Genomic DNA, 22,013 nt, shown 5'->3' with positions numbered 1-22,013 from the left:
GCTTGCTTTTTTTTAAAAGATTTTTTAAATTTGAACTTATCGAGCGGCCTCAATGATAAAAACGAACGTTATTCTTTCTGGAGATCTTGGTTTCGAACAACTGCTTCTATAAGGTGTGTGTACGTTATTGATAAATCAATAAAGTTTTTGAACAAATATTACTTTATAATTATCTTAAACTATTAAAAATGATTTTTCAAATTTCAGATAGATCCATTACACATTGACTGACTAATTAAAAAACTGATTTTTCATGCTTGTGGATGACTATATTTTTGGATTTATTCTCTCTTTTCCATTCATAAAATCTTTTGGATTATTCTTTCATAGCTGGCTTAAACTCTAACCTTTGCAAAATTTGGTATGAGGTTGACTTTATAGATATTCAATTTAATTAAGGTTGATTAATTGAATTATCTATTATAAGGACTATTTTGCCATATAGGTCAAACTTATGGACTAATTCGCAATTCATAACACTTAGGAAGCTAAAATAAATAAAGTTTTATGTATAGGATAAGAGAATACTTGTAACTCACCGTATTTCTGAATCAACACATGTGAGTTGGACTGAAGGGTCTATGGATAAATGTAAGTATGTGATTAGATGTATTAAATAAAATTTGAGCCTAATCAAATGAGAATTGGGTCCGATAGGTCACACACACACACACACACATATATATATATATATATATATATATATTATATATATATATATATATATATATATATATATGTTTTTAATTAATTATTGATATCCGATCTATTGACCGACTAATGGGCGATCCTCTCAATCGAGTTTGCTTTATTCGCAAACGCTAAGATTCGAACCTCTGACCTTGCTTAAGGGACATAATGCCTCATCACATTAGACCAACTGGTTGTTGGTATAAATATTTTATTTAAGATCAAACGAGCAACGATCATATAGATAATCAAACCGAGAATAAGGTTGATTTTTCATTGAATTTTGCTTATGATCATTTTGAGACATAAGAACCTATTTCCCATCAATTTTCACTTATAATAATTTTAGGGCCAATAGCCATGCAACACTTTTTCTTTTATTTCCATTACAATGTAGTATTTAAACTTTCTTTTCAATTTGGTCCTTCTTTAATTTAATCATTAATTTACTATCAAATTTATATTTTTAATAAAAATCTCAAATAAATTGGTCCTCAAACTATAACCTTAATTTTAAATTGGTTCTTAAACTTTTGAATATTCCAATTACATCCCTAAACTATAACTCTCATTCTAAATTAGTCATTAAACTTTAGAACATTATATTTTCATCCCTAAACTATGACCCTATTTCTAAATTGGTCCCAAACTTTTGAATATTTCAATTTCATCCAAACATGTAATTAGTTTCAACCATAGTTTAACCTAATTTTTTTTTCAAACATACAATAATATAACTTGGCCTAATGATTCTATTAACAAGGGATGCGAATAGTATATATGTATAGTTTGGGATGAAATTGGAATGTTAAAAAATTTTGGGGACTAATTTAGAATGAAGGTCATAGTTTGAGGATTAAATTGAAATGTCCAAAAGTTTAAGGAATAATATAGAATTATAGTCATAGTTTAGAGATGAAATTTGAACATTTAAAAGTTTACAGACCGATTTGAAATGAGATAATACTTTAAGAGTGTATTATGCAATTAACTCTTAAATATATTTACGCATTGATTCCGGTCCAATTCGGGTATTGACTTAAGGTTCTTCAAGCTGTCATCAATGGAGGAATTAAGAAATTGATGAAGATGATGAAATGAAATGGTAAGATTTTGGGTGGTAAATTCGACGGGGAGGCTTAAGACAAAGGAAATTTTATTTTATTTTTAATGAAATATAAACCATATAATATAAATAAAATAACACTATCAACCAAACTCATCACACATTATTTAAGGTCTAATATCAATGCAAGGACCTCATTTTTCACATTTCTCTATTGGATACACCATTTTGCCAATTTACTTATTTGGTTATCAATTGATTTTCTCAAAAAGAACTCTTGATCAAAAAAAGAAACAGACAACTATAAACGTTAAAATCCCCCTAAAAGGTTATTCCAAATCAAAGTATTATGAGAAATAATTCTCAAAGCCCTGATATTATCGGGGAAGAGTATAAAATACAACTTGTAAATGTAAGGTTAAAAAATGACAGAAATTAATTGTAATTAAAATATTATCAAGATGTAACTTTTTAGATTGGACATGATAATATTTTCGGACGAACAAAGAATGTTACATTTTTCATAACATTTTCGAGTACGACCGAAAATATTACAAATTTATAAAACTTTTTAGATTGTAAACCTTAAAATCATTGTAATATAACATTTTCGGTTTAAATTAAAACATTATAAACTTGTACTATAACTTTTTATATTGAACAATAACATTTTAAGTTAAAAATAATTTTGAATTAATCTTAAATTATTTAGGTTAAAAAACATTTTTTATTTATTAAATTCACATGTCATCTCTGACATACAATGTCGCCTTAACTTTCCATCTCTTTAATCAAAAAAAATTCAATAAAAATAAAAAAGAATTTTATTTCTAAATCTTAGCCATTGTTTGTTGTTTTCCTCACTCTCTTTTTTCATAACATGGCAAGAATCTCTGTAAATGTCAGCCTTTTTCATTTTATCATTGTTATAATTATCTTGTATCAATGTAATTCGTACGACCGTATTATTACCAAATGACGAGGGAACCGGTCGCTTCGTTGTAATTCCATGCATCTCTACGTGCGTGTACTTCACGTGCCGCCTAATTTGGCCAACTCGTGGACCTTATTTGTCGTTGTAATTTTGATGCATTGTTTGAAAGTAAGTTAAATTATATAAGATACCATTGAACTTTAGGTATTGTATTGTTTATATCACTAAACTTTCAATTTCTTCAATTATAATATTAAACTTTGATTTTCGTTTTAATTATATATTTGAATCGTTAATTCATTAATAGTATGATGACATGATTGACGATTACTGATGTTTTTATTGCACCAAAACAACTTTATTTTGAAAGATAAAATATAAATAATCTCAAGTGTAGTTTGATAGCTAGATTATTTTTTTTAAAATACAATAAAAGCTTAAGTTAGTTTGATGGATGAGCTCTAACCTTTTTTTTCCAAAGATGGTATAGAGTTTGAATCCATTCAAATGCAATAATTTAATAATTTTACTCCAACAATACGTCATTTTAGGTCTTTTGGGCATCAAACCAGCCTCATCAAAAGGACATAATTTTGGTGTGACATGAGACAAGCACGTTGAAATTGACAGCACGTTGAAATTCATAGCCATCATTCAAATGCAATAATTTAATAATTTTACTCCAACAATACGTCATTTTAGGTCTTTTGGGCATCAAACCAGCCTCATCAAAAGGACATAATTTTGGTGTGACATGAGACAAGCACGTTGAAATTCGTTAGCCATGTCACCATGTCGTTAACGATTTAATGTTCTAGTGATATAATTGAAACATAAATCAAAATTTAGTACTAAAATTGAAGAAATTGAAATTCAGTGGTATAAACGATACAACACTTAAAGTTCAGTGACATTCTATATAATTTACCCTTAAAAGTATTACTCGCTATTGACAAATATTAAAATTATATATGAATTCTAATTAAATGTGTAACATAATATACAAATTTTAATTTAATATAATTGTATACATGAAATTGTAGTTTTATTTTAACTATACACGTGAATTCATTAAGTGACCTTAGTAATAAAAGATAATGTTATTCTTTTTAGAGAATTCAGGTTCGAGCAACTACGTCTACAAGATGTATGAGTGTAATCATCAAATACTATTAAAAAAGTTATTCATGCGAAACTTTAATTTTAGTTTAGTTATAAATATTTAAACAATTATAAATTTATTTATTTTATATTATATTTCTATAATTCTTTGTTCACACAATACATAAATATAAAACCATAGTACATTAATAAAAATGTTAGCGATTTATGAAATTTAAATCAAATTAAAATTATATATACACCATTATACGTGATCAACATTCATATATTATAATATTATATTACATATTTTACCAAAATTATATAATTTTCTTTTATAAAAAGTCACAAACAAATTTGAACCACTAATTTTTTTTGAAAATGTAATTAAATATCTTTATCAAATTAAAGAAACTGAAAGTCATGTCCATAATTCTAGAAGAATCCAAAAATTAATTAAAGTTCGTAAATATCTTGCATCATTTTCAATATTAATTTCAAAAATGTCATTTTCATATTCTTAAAAAGATTTTTTGGTCCAAAATTAATTTTCATTACATAAATAAAACCAATGAGTAGACAAAGTGTGGCTCACAAGACGAGAGCATGTTAGCTTAATACCTACGAGTAAGTTCAAAAATAGAAATCATATTTATATGCCTTTTTTTTCTATCAGTAGAAGAATAAAGTAATCTTTAGTCCTTAAATTTAATAATTTTCTCAATTTGGTCCTTAAAACAATTTTTGATAAAATACACAAATGGTCCACCGACTATAGGATATTGTTTTGTTGAGTCCCATAACTATTAAAAGTTATAAAATGTCTCCCAACTATATGGCGGCGTTGCTTTGTTGAATCTTTTGGCTATTAAAAGTTACAAATAGTCACCTGATTATTCATATGTTCCAAAATTGACTTTTTTCGTTAAAAAAATTAGGGGCTCAAAAATAATTTTAATTCTTAAATTTGATGATTTTCTCAATTTGGTCCCTAAAACATTTTTCCTAGTCTACGTTAGTAAAAAACATGATTTTTTTTATAAATATAGAGTGAATACAAAATAATATATGTTCAAAGACTTTCAAACATTAGCCTCAACACATGAATTTTTTATAACTTAAAGATGTGACACTGATATTATTCCATATGATGATAATATATCACAGTGACATATCATCAAAATGATTAAAAGTTGAAAAATTTATCAATAAGGTGGACTAAAAAAACTATAAGGATTAAATTAAGAAAAATGTATCAAATTCAAGGACTAAAGATGATTTTATCCTTTGAATAAAATATCATAATTTTATTTTAATATTTTTGGGGTTCATCAAATGCCTTTAAAAGGCTCATTTCTGCAACCCAAAGTTGAAACCCTCAAGGCTAACATCTCCCCCCAACTCTTTTGTTTTTTTGTTCTTGTTTTGGCCTTTGGGTATCTTATTTAAACAAATAATAATAAAACCTTTCTTTTTTGTTTTGTTGTGAAAGAGAAAGCAGCAGCAGCAGAGAAAGAAAATGGCACTGGAAGCTGTAGTTTTCCAGCAAGATTTGTTCGGTTTCAGCGGCAAAGAACTCTACAGCTTGTTGGGAGGGAGTTTGAGCTATGAACAAGACATTGAAGACGACAAGCATTTCCATCATTGCAACCAAACATCCGATGATGCTAACGCTAGTTTTGTTAATGGAGATTATTGGGTTTCTTCTTCTTCACCAACTTCAATGGCTCCACTACCCCATTTCAGTGATGCTACTAACAATAATGTTAATAGATCATCCTCCGATGTCATCGATGATTCGGCGGCGGCGGCTTTTGAAACGACCTCAAGTCGTCCCAAAAGACGTCGGCTCAAAACTCGTAAAAATAAGGAAGAGATTGAGAATCAAAGGATGACTCACATTGCTGTTGAACGCAATAGGAGAAGGCAAATGAATGAATATCTCTCTGTTCTTCGCTCTCTCATGCCTGAATCTTATGTTCAAAGGGTATATTTCATTTCATTACTTGTAATATATATATATATATATATGATAATCATAAGTTTATTGTTTTGATTAGGGTGATCAAGCGTCAATAGTTGGAGGAGCTATCAATTTTGTGAAGGAGCTTGAGCACTGTGTTCAATTGCTAAGTGCTAAGAAAGAGGTGAAGGAAAGATCAGATGGAAGTACAAGTACTAGATGCTGTTCATCACCTTTTGCCGAGTTCTTCACGTTCCCACAGTACTCGACTCGGGGCGATAGTAATTCGAACCCGACTAACGAATCGATGTCTGAGAATCGATCCGCCATAGCCGACATCGAAGTTACCATGGTGGAGAGCCATGCAAACCTCAAAATAAGATCAAAAAAGGGACCGGCACAGCTCCTGAAACTGGTTTCAGGGTTGAGCAGTATGCGTCTCAATATCCTCCATCTCAATGTCACTACAGTTGATCAAACTGTACTCTATTCTCTCAGTGTCAAGGTTAGCATACATACATACATCATACATATAAATGGACTTCAGATTTGTAGTATAATTTACTATAATTGGTTGCAAAAAATGCAGGTAGAAGATGATTGTAAGCTGACTTCAGTGGATGACATTGCTACAGCAGTAAACGAGTTGCTAGGTAGGATTCAAGAAGATGCTATGTTGAATTGAGAATTTACTGCGGTTTTCCATTCCATAATCCCACTGTAATTTGTAATTTCTCTTTAATTTCCATCTTCATATTATATGAAGGCTTTTTTTAACCTTCAGGTTGTTCACTGAAATCGCTTAATTTTTAGGCCAATTTACCATGAACTGTACTAGAAAAATTACTGTTGGTTTCACCAGAATCATGTAATTTTCAAATAATCTAAATTTTATCAAGAATTTTCTTCTCAACAGAAGTTCAAAGGAGACTATATGACCACTTAGGGAAGATGAAGTACTAAAACCAAAGGCTGCCATATGAACAGCTTTAGAAAGGCTAATGGTAAAACTTTTTCCTCCTTTTTGTAAATTGTTTTTACTCGAGCCAGAATTGACAAAAATAACTATGGAAATTTGGGTTGGACCAACAGATTTACCCTTAATAACAATGATTATTGTTATTGTTTTCACTGTATTAATATGACTCCAAAGTTAAAATCAAAATCATTTGTGCATGGAGGAGGATATATAATCACGACCCCGTGAATTTTGTACGATGTTCATTGTCGAATCCCAAGGTGAAAAATAAAATAAAGTTGATATGTTGGTGGGGTTTTGATTCTTTTAGATGGTCGCAGAACGTAGAGGTACTGTTAAAGTCTTTTTTTTTTATTACTGTATCAATTTTGTTAATGAATACTGGAAGAGTCTATAGTTCGTGTCGATTTATTCATTTTTAATTTTTGCGAAAAATTAGGATAGTTCTGCTATACGATAGTCAAATTTAAAAGTTAAAAACGACGACTTTAGAGTACAATAAAAAATGTAGTGAAAGTCATAACATTTTAGATTAAACGTAACCTAAAATATTATATTTTTATTAACTTAACATTTTCGGTTGAATCTAAAATACTACAAGGAATATAACATTTTTCGGTTGCCAATCGAAAATGGGTAACTGAAAATGTTATGAAGAATGTAACATTTTCGATTCAACCGAAAATGTTAGGAAAAAATAACATTTTAGGTTGCGCCTAACCTAAAGTGTTATGATTTTTATCACATTTTCTGTTTCGCCCAAGGTTGTTGTTTTTAACCTTAAATTAGGCTACCGCTCCTTCGACTTCCATGAAAAGTTATAAGTATTATTAATGAATAATCGGAAATTGTTAGTGTTAGGAGAAAATCCCTAATATTTACAAGAAAAAATTATCATTTTATCCCTAAAGTCATATTTTTAAGTGTTGGGATAATTGAGATAACGATGAATGTGACATATAATCAACGATAAACATATGATTTTAGGTAGGAGGCGAAAATAGATTATTAGTAAAAAATATTTAAATTATATAAAAATCTAACATTTTCAATAAAACAACAGCTCCACCGGCCTCCCTTTAATCTATCCCTACTTATAACGAATATTATTATCACAGTACAATAAATTTCTTTCAAATCATGCAATACATGTTTTCTTTGGAAAAAAAAGTTTAATACCCATTTTAACCTTTGAATTATATTAATTTTGTCATTTTGGAATTTAATTTTTTTATGATTCATTTTAATATTTAAAACGATTTTTTTGTTTTATTTACTAAAAATTATTGTCATCTAATAAAACGTGATATATTCTTATTAATAACTTTTAAATTTTAAGATAAATTTAAAAAGAAATGATAGTTTAAGTATCGAAATGGAATAAAAAATTTAAAGTAAACCAAAAAACGAGTATAATTTAAAAACCAAAATGAACATTAATCCAAAAAAATAATAGCTTCAGATATCGTGTGTGTGTGTGTTTTTTTATAATATCATTAAAGCAACGTTAAAATCACATGATAATGCCTTTGCAATGCTATATTTCGAGTTGATAATAATTTTTTTTTTGAATTAATCACTAGTAACCGATCTATTGACATACTACTACAGATCGGGTACTGCAGAGGCGAGACGACCCTCCCAACCCAGTTTGCTCTATTCGCAAACGTCAGGATTCAAACCTCTGATCATGTTTAAGGGACCTAATATTTCATCTCACTAGACCAACTGGTTGTTGATGACAATAATAATTTTTAAATACAACAAATATCCAGTGTAGTGATAATAAGATACATTCAAGGAAAGAATTTTACGAATCCCACCACTGTCACTCTTGGTGTGCTATCTGTAAAGTTCTATGTAAATCCCAATTAGTTCTTAGGTATGCCCTGACCCTGGATTGGGGGAGTCAACCTTGACCTAAACTTTTGTATACCAAAAAAAAAGAATTTTAACTCGAATTTTTAAAATAATATTATTAAAAATAAGAAATATAATTTGAAACAAATTAAATACATCAAAATAACCATAATTTTAAAACTCAAAACATATTAAAATCAAATGTGAATGCAACAAGGCGGTTCGAGGTACAAATCAAAATAGATAGATAAATAAATATGGATTAATAAAGGAACCAACTGTAGTTGAAAGAATGTAAAATGAACCAAGGAGGATGTTTGGTCACTGTATGACTTTACTGATGGACCACTAAATTAACTTATTAGTAAAAATAATATTAATGTTAATTATGGTTAGGGATAGTTTTATAATATTTTAGGATTTGTTTGTATTAATGTGTCACTTTTCACATGCATTGAAGAAGAGTCTAAAGTCCCCATATAGGTGAACCGTAGAATCATGTTTTGATTATATATTATATCAATGTACGGACGATTTTATATTAGGCGTGAATTTGAACTTATTAAATTTTAGGGGTGAATTTGAACTTATAAAATTTTAGAGGGACAAAAATATATTTTCAATAGAAAATACATAGAAAAAAAATCTAAAACATATACTGATTTTAAATTTTCAAGGGGTGATCGCTCGCCTAGTTTCATCCCTGATTATACCTCTAATATTTATATTATTTTAGTAAAGATTCTAATCTTATATATCTCCCCCTCGTTTTCTTTTGTTTTCCCTCGTTTGTTTGTATCTTTTGTATTTTAGTGACTTGAAATGATTCTAAGTTTCTCAACCCTATCTTCTTGTGATTAATTAACGTTATAAACCAAGTAAAATTAAAGCATTAAGTGTTAATTATTATTTTTAAAAATATTAATTATACATACTCTTAGAGGAGTGAATAAACTTCGATTCGACTCAAAAAATTTCAAATAAAGTTTGAACTATAAAATAAGATTCGGAATAACTCAATTTTTTTAACAATTAATGAATTAATTTTAAAGTTATAACCGAGTCTCACATATGAAAAAAATTGAAGAAACACACACATGCGTGTGTGTGTATATATATAGATATAGATAAATAAAAGTTGTTTAATTTGGAATCAATTAATATCATAACGTTATAAATATTTAGGGTTATATTTAAATATAAACTTGAACAATTCGACTAAAAAAAATTCAAATAAAATTTAAGTTATAAAATATGACTCATCAACTCGAATAACTTAAAATTTTTGAATTCAACTCAAGTCAACTCGATCAATACTCAACGTCTTTAACTCCATTTATAGTAGGAATGCTAACCAGACATATTTTTGATCCATTATACAATATCATAACACAAGTATTTTAAATTCAATCTAAAAATTTAATTAATAAATTAATTTTGATATGACTTAGTTTAATATAATATTCAATTTTTACATATTTTTGTTAAAATAGAAAAATGATTGAATAAACACTCATTCATATAATTTAATAACATAAAATTTAAATTAATTCCATAATTATACTATTTGGTATGTTATTTTTATTTTTTATCAAAACTTAATCAATAATATATAAATATATATAAAGATATTTTTGTAATTATTTCAAATGAAATGTGACGAGACTGATTCTCTTCAAATTTAAATCTAATTCGATTAATCTTAAAAAAATTAATTAAAAAAATTAATTTAACTCAAAATTTAAATTTTATTGAAATTTTAATTTTTTTTAAATCAAATCGATCAAAATTCAACATGAAGGAGATTTTTTCCTCCCTAGTCTATAAGCAAACCCTATACATATATGGGAAAACAAGATGAATGAGAAAACTTTAATTATAATTAAATAAATTTAACTATAAAAATAGATGTACCAAAAAGGAAAAAGAATATCATGGGGGTGAGATTTTTATCTTGGAAAAAGGAAATAAATATAGGTCAAATTACGCCTCTAGTCCCTTTATTCGAAATAAAATATGATAGGGTTAGTACTTCCCATCATATTTTGTCATCAATCTCAAATTCAAAAGTAAATCATAATGAACTCAGTAAGCATATCTGATTACACAGATTTTGACAGAAAATACTAAATATTATCAGTAATTGAACTATAGATTTTAAATTAAAAATAAAAATAAAAGATTCAATATTTTTAGACTTTTTGGTATAATCACGATATATGATCTATTAATTGACCCCCACTCATTTTTTTACACCTTTAAACTGCCTACAATTCTTTTCTCCCAACTCGATTTTCTCTATAGGAAAAATTTAAGATTCGAACCTCTAACATTGCTTAAGAGATCTAGACATCTAGTGCTCAACCCACTAAAGTTTTTAGACCTTTAAATTATAAGAAGGCAAAATATCAAAAATAGCCCCCAACGTTTACCAAAATAGTCACTTCGACCATTATTCTTTTTTTGGAAGTATTTTGTCCCCCAACGTTTCACTTTGAGGCAAAAAACTCCCTCTATAGATGAAAACCATTAGTTAAGATACAATTAATGTTCTAAAATATGAGCCTTTGTAACCTAAAATGAAATATTGAGAGCTAAAATGTCTCAAAAAAGGGACAAAATGATTATTCTATCAAATGTTAGGAGTTTTTTGCCATAAAATGAAACGTTTGGGACCAAAATGCTCCAGAAAACAGAATAGGGGAAAACGACTATTTTGCTAAACATTAGAGGCTAATTTTGACATTATATTATATACAAACTATCTCAAAGTTTGCTGAAATATAGGGACCGGCCGCATATTTTAACCATAAAAAAAATACTAAAATAGATACAGAAAACTAAATTATTAGGCCTTTTAGATCATATAATATACAATGGAATATTTTTTTTTTAAAAAAGGTGACGGGAAAAGAAATAGTGAAACTATATATATAGTGATTTCCTTCTATCAAACAGAATAAAGCAAAAGAGATGTTAATGTCACTAACAAGAGAAAGTGACTAAAATTACCAAGAAACAGGAAACTTTTAAAGAACAGCATATGTGATCCTTGAGTATGTCAGCATGAGATGTTATTGTGGTCACATTGGTATTATTGTGATTGCGGGTATCACGAACATATGATAATGATTTCGAACGATATTTTTACCGCTCTATAATGACTGCTATTCTGATGATGGACCACTATTTAAATCCTTAGTTCGTACGGCCAAAGGATATATAAAGAAAATAACATTATTATCAAGAATAGCAATACTAGTGATATTCAAGAAAAAGAGCAGCATTATCCTTTGAACAAATAGCAGAATTTCCCATCGTCGTTTCCACTGCGTGGATCTATCAGTTTCCATTATCATGGTGCATAGTTCCTAGTTGCAGAAGCAGGGAACAAACAAGAACATTTGCAGGCAGATACAATTAGATTTCTTCGACTTTTGGAATGTTCTATTGGTTTGAAACCGATAATGGTAAACAATTTATGTATAATGTATGATGGTATTATAAAATACGATATAAAATTAAGTAACTAATTATGTTAAATGTTTCATACATATTAAAATGTTATAGAATTAAAGTATAGATATGATAAGTTGCATTTATAATTTGATGACCACAAAGTTAAAAATACTGTAAGAAAATAATAACATCCATAATGATTGCTCGATAAAATAGACACTAAAATTGAATGTGGAAAACTCAATTTTTGGACTTTTTGATAAAGCCACGTATATATGATCTATTAATTGATCACCCACTCCTTTTTTGACACCTTTAAACTGCCTACAATTCTTTTCTCCCAACTCAATTTTCTCTATAGGCAAATTTTAAGATTCGAACCTCTAGCATTGCTTAAGGGATATTGACATCTAGTGCTCATCCCACTAACGTTTTTAGACCTTTTAATTATAAGAAGACAAAATGTCAAAAATAGCCCCAAACGTTTACTAAAATAGTCATTTCTACCCCTATTCTTTTTTGGGAGCATTTTGTCCCCCCTACGTTTCACTTTGAAGCAAAAAAACTCCCTCTATAGATGAAAACCATTAGTTAAGATACGATTAACGCTTCAAAATATGAGTATTGTTTTAACCTAAATTAAAACATTAAGGGCTAAAATGTCCTCAAAACATTGAGAGACAAAATGATTTTTCTATCAAATGTTAGGAGTATTTTTCACTTTTAGGGCCAAAATGCTCCAAAAAATAGAATAGAGGAAAACGACTATTTTACTAAACATTAGAGGCTAATTTTGATATTATGCCTTATGCAAACTATGAAATATAGGGATCGGCCGCATATCTTAACCATAAAAAAACACTAAAATAGATACAGAAAACTAAATTATTAAGCCTTTTATATCATATAATATACAATGGAATATTTTTTTTTTTAAAAAGGTGACGGGAAAACAAAGAGTGAAACTATATATACAGTGATTTCCTTCTATCAAACAGAATAAAGCAAAAGAGATGTTAATGTCACTAACAAGAGAAAGTGACAAATTACCAAGAAACACGAAACTTTTAAAGAACATCATATGTGATCCTTGAGTATGTCAGCATGAGATGATATTGAGGTCGTATTTTTATTTACGTTGCGTTTATTATGATTGCATCAATAGTAAATATTATTGTGATTGCGGGTATTACGAGCATACAATAATGATTTCGAACGATATTTTTAAAGCTATATAATGACTGCTATTTCGATGACGGACAGCTATTTAAATCCTTAGTTCGTACGACCGAAAGATATATAAAGAAAAGAACAGTATTATCCAGAATAGCAATACTAGTGATATTCAAGAAAAAGAGCAGCATTATCCTTTGAACAAATAGCAGAATTTCTTATCGTCGTTTCCACTGCGTGGATGTATCAGTTTCCATTATCATGGTGCATAGTTCCTAGTTGCAGAAGCAGAGAACAAACAAGAACATTTGCAGGCGGATACAATTAGATTTCTTCGACTTTGAGGCAAAAAACTCCCTCTATAGATGAAAACCATTAGTTAAGATACGATTAACGCTTCAAAATATGAGTATTTTTAACCTAAAAATGAAACATTAAGGGTTAAAATGTCCTAAAAAATGAGAGACAAAGTGATTTTTCTATCGAATGTAAGGAGCATTTTTGCGCCAAAATGCTCCAGAAAATAGAATAGGGGAAAAACGACTATTTTACTAAACATTAGAGGCTAATTTTGACATTACGGTGGTTTGAACATGTCCTTAGGCGACAACTGTCGGATGTGGTCAGGAGGATAAAGTCGATTACAGTCGACGGTGCCAGAAGGAGAAGACGACCAAGGCGGAAGTGGGAATACTGCTTGAGATCTGATTTGAAGGATTTAGCCCTTACCGAGGACATGGCCTCTGATAGGAAAGTATGGAGACTTAAGACTATGGTAGCCGAGTAGTGCGGGTCACAACCATAGGGTGTAACATCTCTGTCCTCTTTTTAATGCCTTTGTAATAATTTCCATGACTTCTACTTTATATACGTTTCTGTCATTGAAATTTATGAAGCTTAGAACTAGGATAGCGGAGTAGTGTTGCCTTAGTTTAGGTCATAACCCATTTGACTTTATTCCTTTTTGTAGCTTGCTATCGTTGACTACTGTGTATCCTCCTCTTCAGGTTTCCTCTTTCTAAATTTAGCTGGGTCTTACGTTTTTTGTATATATGCAGAGATTTTTATGCATGGATTTATTTGCAGGGATTACTCCTTATTACAGACGTGCATATGAAGACTGCATATAAAGACTGTTTCAACTATGTATTTATTTACTTATACATGCATTGCATTTTATCTTTATTACTGTCGGAGGTCTTTCATGGAAGCTGCTTTCAACCTGGCGTTGGGGGCAGCCTACTACCCTACCTCCCATTACCCCATTGCATATGGGAATAGGGTGTTGTTGTTGTTGTGAATATTTTTTTTTTAAAAAGGTGACGGGAAAAGAAATAGTGAAACTATATATATAGTGATTTCCTTCTATAAAACAGAAAAAAGCAAAAGAGATGTTAATGTCACTAACAAGAGATAGTGACAAATTACCAAGAAACAAGAAACTTTTAAAGAACAGCATATGTGATCCTTGAGTATGTCAGCATGAGATGATATTGCGGTCGTATTTTTATTTGCGTTTATCATGATTGCATCAATAATAGGTATTATTGTGATTGCGGATATCACGAGTATACAATAATGATTTCGAACGATATTTTTAGAGCTATATAATAACTGCTATTCCGATGACGGACAGCTATTTAAATCCTTAGTTCGTACGACCGAAAGATATATAAAGAAAAGAACAGTATTATCCAGAATAGCAATACTAGTGATATTCAAGAAAAAGGGCAGCATTATCCTTTGAACAAATGGCAGAATTTCCCATCGTCGTTTCCACGGCGTGGATCTATCAGTTTCCATTACAAATTGTATATTGATAAGGTCATTTTCATTACAAATTGTATCATACAATTAGATTTCTTCGACTTTAGGAATGTTCTAATGGTTTGAAATCGATTATGGTAAACAATTTATGTATAATATATGATGCTATTATAAAGTACGATATAAAATTAAGTAACCAATTATGTTAAATATTTCATATGTATTAAAATGTTATAGAATTAAAGTATAGATATTATAAGTTGTATTTATAATTTGATGAGGGACAAAGTTAAAAATACTGTAAGAAGATAATGACATGCATAATCATTGCTCGATAAAATAGACACTAAAATTGAACGTGTAAAACTCTTTTGGAAAAACTACAAACATAAGAGGAGATAGAGAGATAGCAATCTAAGAAATATGTTAACTTATATTACTCTTATTCCGTCAGAGAATTTTTACGATAAAAAAAATATTTTCTTGAAATATCACAACTAAAAAAGACTAAAAAATTTCATATTTATTATAATTTAATTCTAACATGTGACATTATTTAATATAATTAAAATGAATTTAAAATTTACTATTTATTTATTGGTTTAATAATAAGACGAGAGATTAGATGATTTAAACATCATACACATAAATTTTAATATTTTAAATGTAACAAATTGAATTGAGAAGGTCATTTTCATTATAAATTTTTATAGTATATGATCTAAATTAATTGATTAAAAATTAAAAATTATTTTAATACCAAAAAACTAAGAGTGAGTTCAAAATTTCATATAAAATATATTCTAACTTCTACTTTCCCGCCTTCCCTTGCTATAAAAGAGGAGAAGTTTGCTACTCTCTCATCTCAGCTCAGCTAAAAAACAGAACGGTTCGCTCTCTCTCAGCTCTGTCCCTCTCTATATCCAAACAGAAATTTCATAAAATTTGCTCACAGTTGTTAGCGTTATACTTCATTTTGTACGATTATTTTCACAATACTTTTTGGATTCTTGGAAATTTGGGAAAGAAATTGTTAATCAACTTTTAAAAGCTTACACGAAAATTCGAAATACTGTTCGGATTTTCGGAGATTTTGAAAAGAAACTATAAATCAACTTATGAAAGCTTCGACTGATTCTCAGAAATTTGGAAAACTACAAACAGATCTATGCCATTTCCATTAACTCATTCTTTTAAAGCTCTCATTTGATTGATTCGGTTGCAGATTTGAATCAGCTTTCAAGTAGAAATGTCGAACGTAACTGTCTGCGTACGCTTCAGGCCTTTGAGCTCAAAGGAGAAAAGAGATCTTGGCGATAACATCTGCATTGAAAGCATTGACTCCGAGAACTTCATTATTAAGGTTTGAATTTCGCTTAAGTTTGTTTTTAACTCCAATTTCTTGTCGCTTTTATTTTCTATTTACTTTTGCTTTTTCAAAAAAGAAAAAGATAAAGATAAAGAAGCTTTAAAATCTGACCGGTTCAGTAATTTGAGATTGAATGTGATAGGATGAGAAGGAAGAAGGTTTTACGTTTAGCTTTGATAAGATATTTTATGAGGAATCTAAACAAGCTGATGTCTATGAGTTTCTTGTTCTTCCTATCGTTAGAGGTAAGAGATCATAAAACTGTTTATTGATTTTCTTCATTTTCATGACTTCATCAACTATTTTATCATTTACGCTTTGCATTTTTTCCATCTAAAAACAGACGCTGTCAATTCTATAAATGGAACAATCATCGCTTATGGACAGGTAAGATATCTTGCTTATTTTTGTGTTTTTAGTACATTCCATAATTTCCAGTACTTGAATGAACTCTCTATTAACTAAATAATGCGATTAAGGATTTTTCATAGTATGATTGATTGATTACGTTGTTGAAGATAATAAAGAACTTAATAGTGAGAAATATCCTCCAAATCTTGTTAATGCATTAAGCTAAAGGACTATGTTGGTTTAGATTTCTATTTCTCGTTCATTGTTAGTAAATAGATCACATTCACACTGCTAACGCAACACATTGCCCTCACCTTTTTGATTGATTGCTTAACTTATTATGAAATGCATTTAGTCCTAATTCATTTTCTTTTTCTTTTGATGACAGACTGGGGCAGGGAAGACATACAGTATGGAGGTCTGCCGATGAATGCCTAAATGTAGCCCTGTTAAATCTTATAAATTAAATTGTATTTGTTGATGATGATATATACCTCCTTATTGGATCAGGGGCCAAACATATTGGAATCTGATGAAAAGAAGAAAGGGATACTTCCAAGAGTGGTGGATGGATTGTTTGCATGTATCAAAACTTCTGCTGACTCAACCAAGTACACCATCAAGTTGTCAATGGTATGGAAACATATCATATATGCTTAGAGAACTATATTACTAGCAATTTTACAATTAAATGCTGTATAATTCATGAAATATTGTCTATAGGTGGAGATCTATATGGAAAAAGTTCGGTATGTATCACCTTAAATTCTATTTGTTGTTGGATCGAGAGCTTTCATTCTCCAGTAAATATTTCTGATTGCCCTTTCTGTTCAAAAGCTCAGGCTGATGAAATACTACACGAGGCGCTTTTCTAGCTTTTTTAATATTTATGTTAAACGCATATGCATTTCTTATCCTCAGGGACCTTTTTGATTTATCAAAGGACAATATCCAAATTAAGGAGAGCAAAACACAAGGAATATTGTTATCTGGAGCGACAGAGGTGAGCTACTTCTTGCAGAAATTACTTTTTCCTTTAGCCTTGGACCCTTGGCATTATATTAGAGTAGCATTTTCTATCTTTATGCTCGACATCAGTCGGGTTATTTTCTGATAGGCTTTACTCTTTCTAGTTGAGATTATTTTGAACCTGTTTATGAATATGTTACTTCAGACTCTCAATTTCGTCGGGAAATGTGCCATAGACTTCTATTGATTTTCCTTTTCTCCATCGAGCATACACATTGCTTTTAGTAGAAACTAGAAACCCTTTCTATGTATACATACAAATGTCATACATAATGCATTGATTCTTCAAGCTCTCCATTTAATTCTGTTTGCAGTAATCATGTTTTGGCCTGGTGGCATGAGTACTGTTGTTTTGAACAACCTCAATCTTGTGTAAAACTTAGATGAATTAAGTGCCAAATTTCCTTACCCCTAAGGCCTAAAGCAAATCACAGATGTATAGCATTATGTACATTGAACCTATACTTTGTCTCACTTAGTATTGTTATATGCCTCTTTCCTTACTAAATCCTCTATTTATTCCTTGATTTTGTTCCCAGATCTCTCTTTTGAACCCAGCCGAAGCATTGCAAAGCCTATCTGTAAGATTAAGACTAGTTATAACTTTATCTTCCTCTTTGTTCATCGGATATGGTTTCTAATATCGGCCTTGAAATTTAGAGTGGGATAGCTAACAGAGCTATTGGAGAGACCCGTATCCTTCCGTGTTTTGTGCTTTTATGTTTTCCGTTGATTTCTTAATCAGAGAAATATAAAAATTGAGTGAAAGAATTGAGTCTTCGTTTTTACTTTGTAAAAGTTCTGTTTAGAATTTGTTTGTTACTTGAACATAAACAGAAATGAACATGGCAAGCAGCCGGAGCCATTGCGTTTACATGTTCACACTGGACCAACAGTCACTTTCAGAAAGGAGGTATAGCTTATCCCTTGACTATGTTCAAGTCTTCAAATGTTACTATCTATAAATTTCACAATGTGATCAGGGTGAAATCTGGGAAGTTAGTTCTCGTGGACCTGGCGGGGTCAGAGAAAGTTGAGAAAACTGGGGCTGGAGGAAGAGTTCTCGAAGAAGCTAAAACAATCAATAAATCCCTTTCGGCATTAGGGAATGTAATCAATGCTCTGACATGTGGTACACCAGCCAAAGCAAACCATATTCCTTATCGTGATTCCAAGCTCACTCGACTCCTGCAAGATGCTCTTGTAAGTTCTCTAACCCCTAATTTCATCTCTATGTAATGTCATCAAATCAGTTCCATGAAGTGTTGGTTTTCAATTTCATATTAAATTTGCAGGGTGGGAACTCCCGCTCTGCATTGCTTTGTTGTTGCTCACCAAGTCCTTCAAACGCATCAGAAAGCCTGTCCACTCTTCGTTTTGGTGCAAGGTTCATGAACATATAATATGCTATTATACATATTTAAACCCACTAGAACAAAGGAAGTTTAAGCACCAAGGAAGGCCTAATATTCTCCTTTTAGATATCTTAATTTATCCTTCTAGAAAAGAACATTTTTAATAACAAAAGCAAAAGGTTCGACCTCTCGTTTTGTATGATCAAACTAAATATCTAATACTTGATTTTTTTTGGGGGGGTTTAATTTTCATGGCAGGGCAAGGCATATTAAGGCATCCCCACTTGTCAAGGTTAACGAAGAGAAGGGTTCTGATAAGAAGAATGGAGCTCTTTCTGGTACCAGAGACGAGACATTTGAGAAAATTCTAGAGAAAGTTAGTTTTATGATCCGATATTATGTAGGTGAAACATTCTTGTCACTTTCTAATATGGTTTGTTCTTGTTTAGATGAGTGAGAGACTTGATGCTGAAGATATAAAGTTACTCGAGGAATTATTCATCCAGGCAGGACTATTTGCCGATCTCGATTCAACAGAAGACTTGGAATCAAACATTCAAGATGTTGTTGAACAAACCATTTCTTCATTGATGAAAGCTGTGGAGGAGCTCAGCTCTACTGTTCAGACGGTAATGATTTTCATTATCCATTATTGTCTTCCACTAGAGAAACAAGGGAAAGAACAAAGAGAGGTAGAAGTCAAATATGCTCTGTATATTTGTATGCCCACTTTTGCTCAAAAAATATAATAATCACATTTTTTTCTTGAAAATTTGTTTCAGTTTTTCTATAGTTCTTGCTCACTTAATATCACCAAAGTTATTTTCTAGACATATAGGACCTTCAAATCATGACATTTGAAATTGGTTTCCATGCAATTGCTGAGCTTACCATCTTTTTACAGCTTCAGAGAGAGAACAAGGCCCTGAAGGATAGGCTTGGTGCTGCCGACAGATTCGATACTTTTCCGGGGGGAACTGCTGGTTTCCTTCACAAGATTTTGGGTTTTCTCAGCTCCTTTATTCCTGGAATGCAGAGATGAAACTTTGTTCCACTCCATGATTACTGTCACTCTAGCTCTGTTGTTGCACTTATTCTACATTATAACTGTTGTCTACTGGTCTCAACAGATTTGAAGGAGATATCAATGAGAGAAGAAACGGGGGACAAAAAGCATGAAGCGTGTAAGAATCAAAATCCCAAACACAAAATAAGGAAACAAAAATTAAAGACTAAAAAGTAACCCAAAATGACAATCAAAGAACGGGATAGAAAAACTAAGTAAGATTAGGGGTGATCGTTCAATCTAATCGAGCAAAAAATTTCGAGTTCATGAGTCATAAATATTTACAACTCGAACTTGATTTGATTTTTTTTTGAGTCAAGTAGAGTTATTCGAGTTTATGTTTAAATTTACTTGTACATATTTCTAATATTATGATACTATTTGATTCCAATTTAAAAGGTTTTCTATAACTATATACAATACATATATATATATATATTTTATAACTCGACTCAAACTTGAAAATCAATATACAAATCACTAAATATTTCGAGTTATTAAAGTTCTATTTTATAACTTAACTTGATATTGTATATATTTTATAGCTCTACTCAAGCTTGAAAATCAATCCACAAATCACTAAAAATTTCGAGTTATTCAAGTTCTATTTTGTAAGTCAACTTGAATATGAAATTTTTTAGTCGAGTTCATGAAATTATAACTTTAAGTCAATTCGAGTCGAATCAAAAAGTTTGATTTTTTGAGTCGAGTCAAATTTTACTTATCCTAGTTAAGATGAAACACAACACTTCATAGGCATAAGTGAGAAGGGGGAAAAGGCTTGATGAAAAAAATAAGTGTCGTATTAAATAAAAAGTCATTCATGCTAATGAATAAGCTTAAATCATCGTGTAGAATAAGTGCAATGTCAAAGCTAGAGAGTAACACTAATCATGCATGTAATTTGGAACTTCGTACTTCGAATCCAATACATTGCAAATGGTTAATGAACAGAAAGAAAACGAAAAATGCATAAAAATAAAAGGTCATGCATATGAACTTATGCGTTTGGTTCACGGAATATAAGATTACCAATCGGAATAAAAGATTATCAGGGAATAGGATTACTGAGAATGTTGTATTTTGTGTTTGGTTGGCTTAGCAAGAATGTAAGATTACCGTGTTTGGTTAAAGGAATAAAAGATTATTGGAATATATATTTGACCAAATTGTTCTTATTATATATTTGTTTTTTTAATAACTTAGAAAATATTTATATATTTTCTTTAAAAAATTTAAATTCATAAAATTTATATAATTTTTTTACAAAATTGAAAATATAAAAAGGTTTAATGAAATGGTAAACTTTTATTTTAACCCTTTAACTTTATATAAAATTTTAATTATAGATTTTTTTTGTAAATTTAAAATAGTTTAAGGATAAATTTATAATTTAACACTCGTAGATTTTTTATTATTCAATGACAGAATAAATATATTTTTGAAAAAAAAAATTTAAGGGCATTTTAGTTCAAAATGCCGGTAATCCAACAATACCTAAGGAAAGGAAGGAAATGACATTCCCGGTAATATACCCAAAAAAATTCACTATTAGAAATGTAAGATTATTGGGAATGACATTCCTGGCCAACCAAACGGGAGAATGTGAATTTCATTCCCATGAGAATCTCACATTCCCCAACCAAACACACTCTTAATGTTTTAATCTGTTATTCTGGTTATATGTTCAGTTATCAAATATGTTCTCAAAATAAATAAAAACTTAATAATATTATTAATTCATTCATTAATGAAAAGTATGACAGGTCTCAAAATATAGTTCTCGTGTTGTCGACTTCCTTTCTCCGATTTTAAGCTTTAAGCATTCTGATTATGGCGATTATAGAACTC

General features: G+C 30.0%; 2 protein-coding genes across 2 annotated transcripts; both read left to right on the top strand.

Moving 5' to 3' along the window:
* Window positions 1–5,162: 5,162 nt before the first annotated feature.
* LOC120167261 (transcription factor bHLH94-like) lies at window positions 5,163–6,537 on the top strand. The gene is made up of 3 exons (XM_039176332.1): window positions 5,163–5,778; window positions 5,852–6,259; window positions 6,344–6,537. Exons 1-3 carry the CDS (start codon window positions 5,311–5,313, stop codon window positions 6,437–6,439), a joined length of 972 nt encoding a protein of 323 aa, XP_039032263.1. The 5' UTR covers window positions 5,163–5,310; the 3' UTR covers window positions 6,440–6,537.
* Window positions 6,538–16,212: 9,675 nt separating this feature from the next.
* On the top strand, window positions 16,213–20,405 carry LOC120167208 (kinesin-like protein KIN-1). The gene is made up of 15 exons (XM_039176292.1): window positions 16,213–16,355; window positions 16,504–16,606; window positions 16,705–16,748; window positions 17,101–17,130; window positions 17,223–17,345; window positions 17,436–17,461; window positions 17,634–17,715; window positions 18,281–18,322; window positions 18,402–18,435; window positions 18,579–18,654; window positions 18,725–18,944; window positions 19,037–19,128; window positions 19,355–19,472; window positions 19,546–19,725; window positions 20,001–20,405. Exons 1-15 carry the CDS (start codon window positions 16,242–16,244, stop codon window positions 20,136–20,138), a joined length of 1,422 nt encoding a protein of 473 aa, XP_039032223.1. The 5' UTR covers window positions 16,213–16,241; the 3' UTR covers window positions 20,139–20,405.
* The last annotated feature ends 1,608 nt before the right edge of the window (window positions 20,406–22,013 follow it).

The sequence above is a fragment of the Hibiscus syriacus genome, unplaced genomic scaffold, assembly GCF_006381635.1.
Source record: "Hibiscus syriacus cultivar Baekdansim isolate YM2019G1 unplaced genomic scaffold, ASM638163v2 tig00111671_pilon, whole genome shotgun sequence".
NCBI lineage: Eukaryota > Viridiplantae > Streptophyta > Magnoliopsida > Malvales > Malvaceae > Hibiscus > Hibiscus syriacus.
Note: the sequence above shows the minus strand (reverse complement) of the source record. Positions and strands in the feature narration are given on the sequence as shown.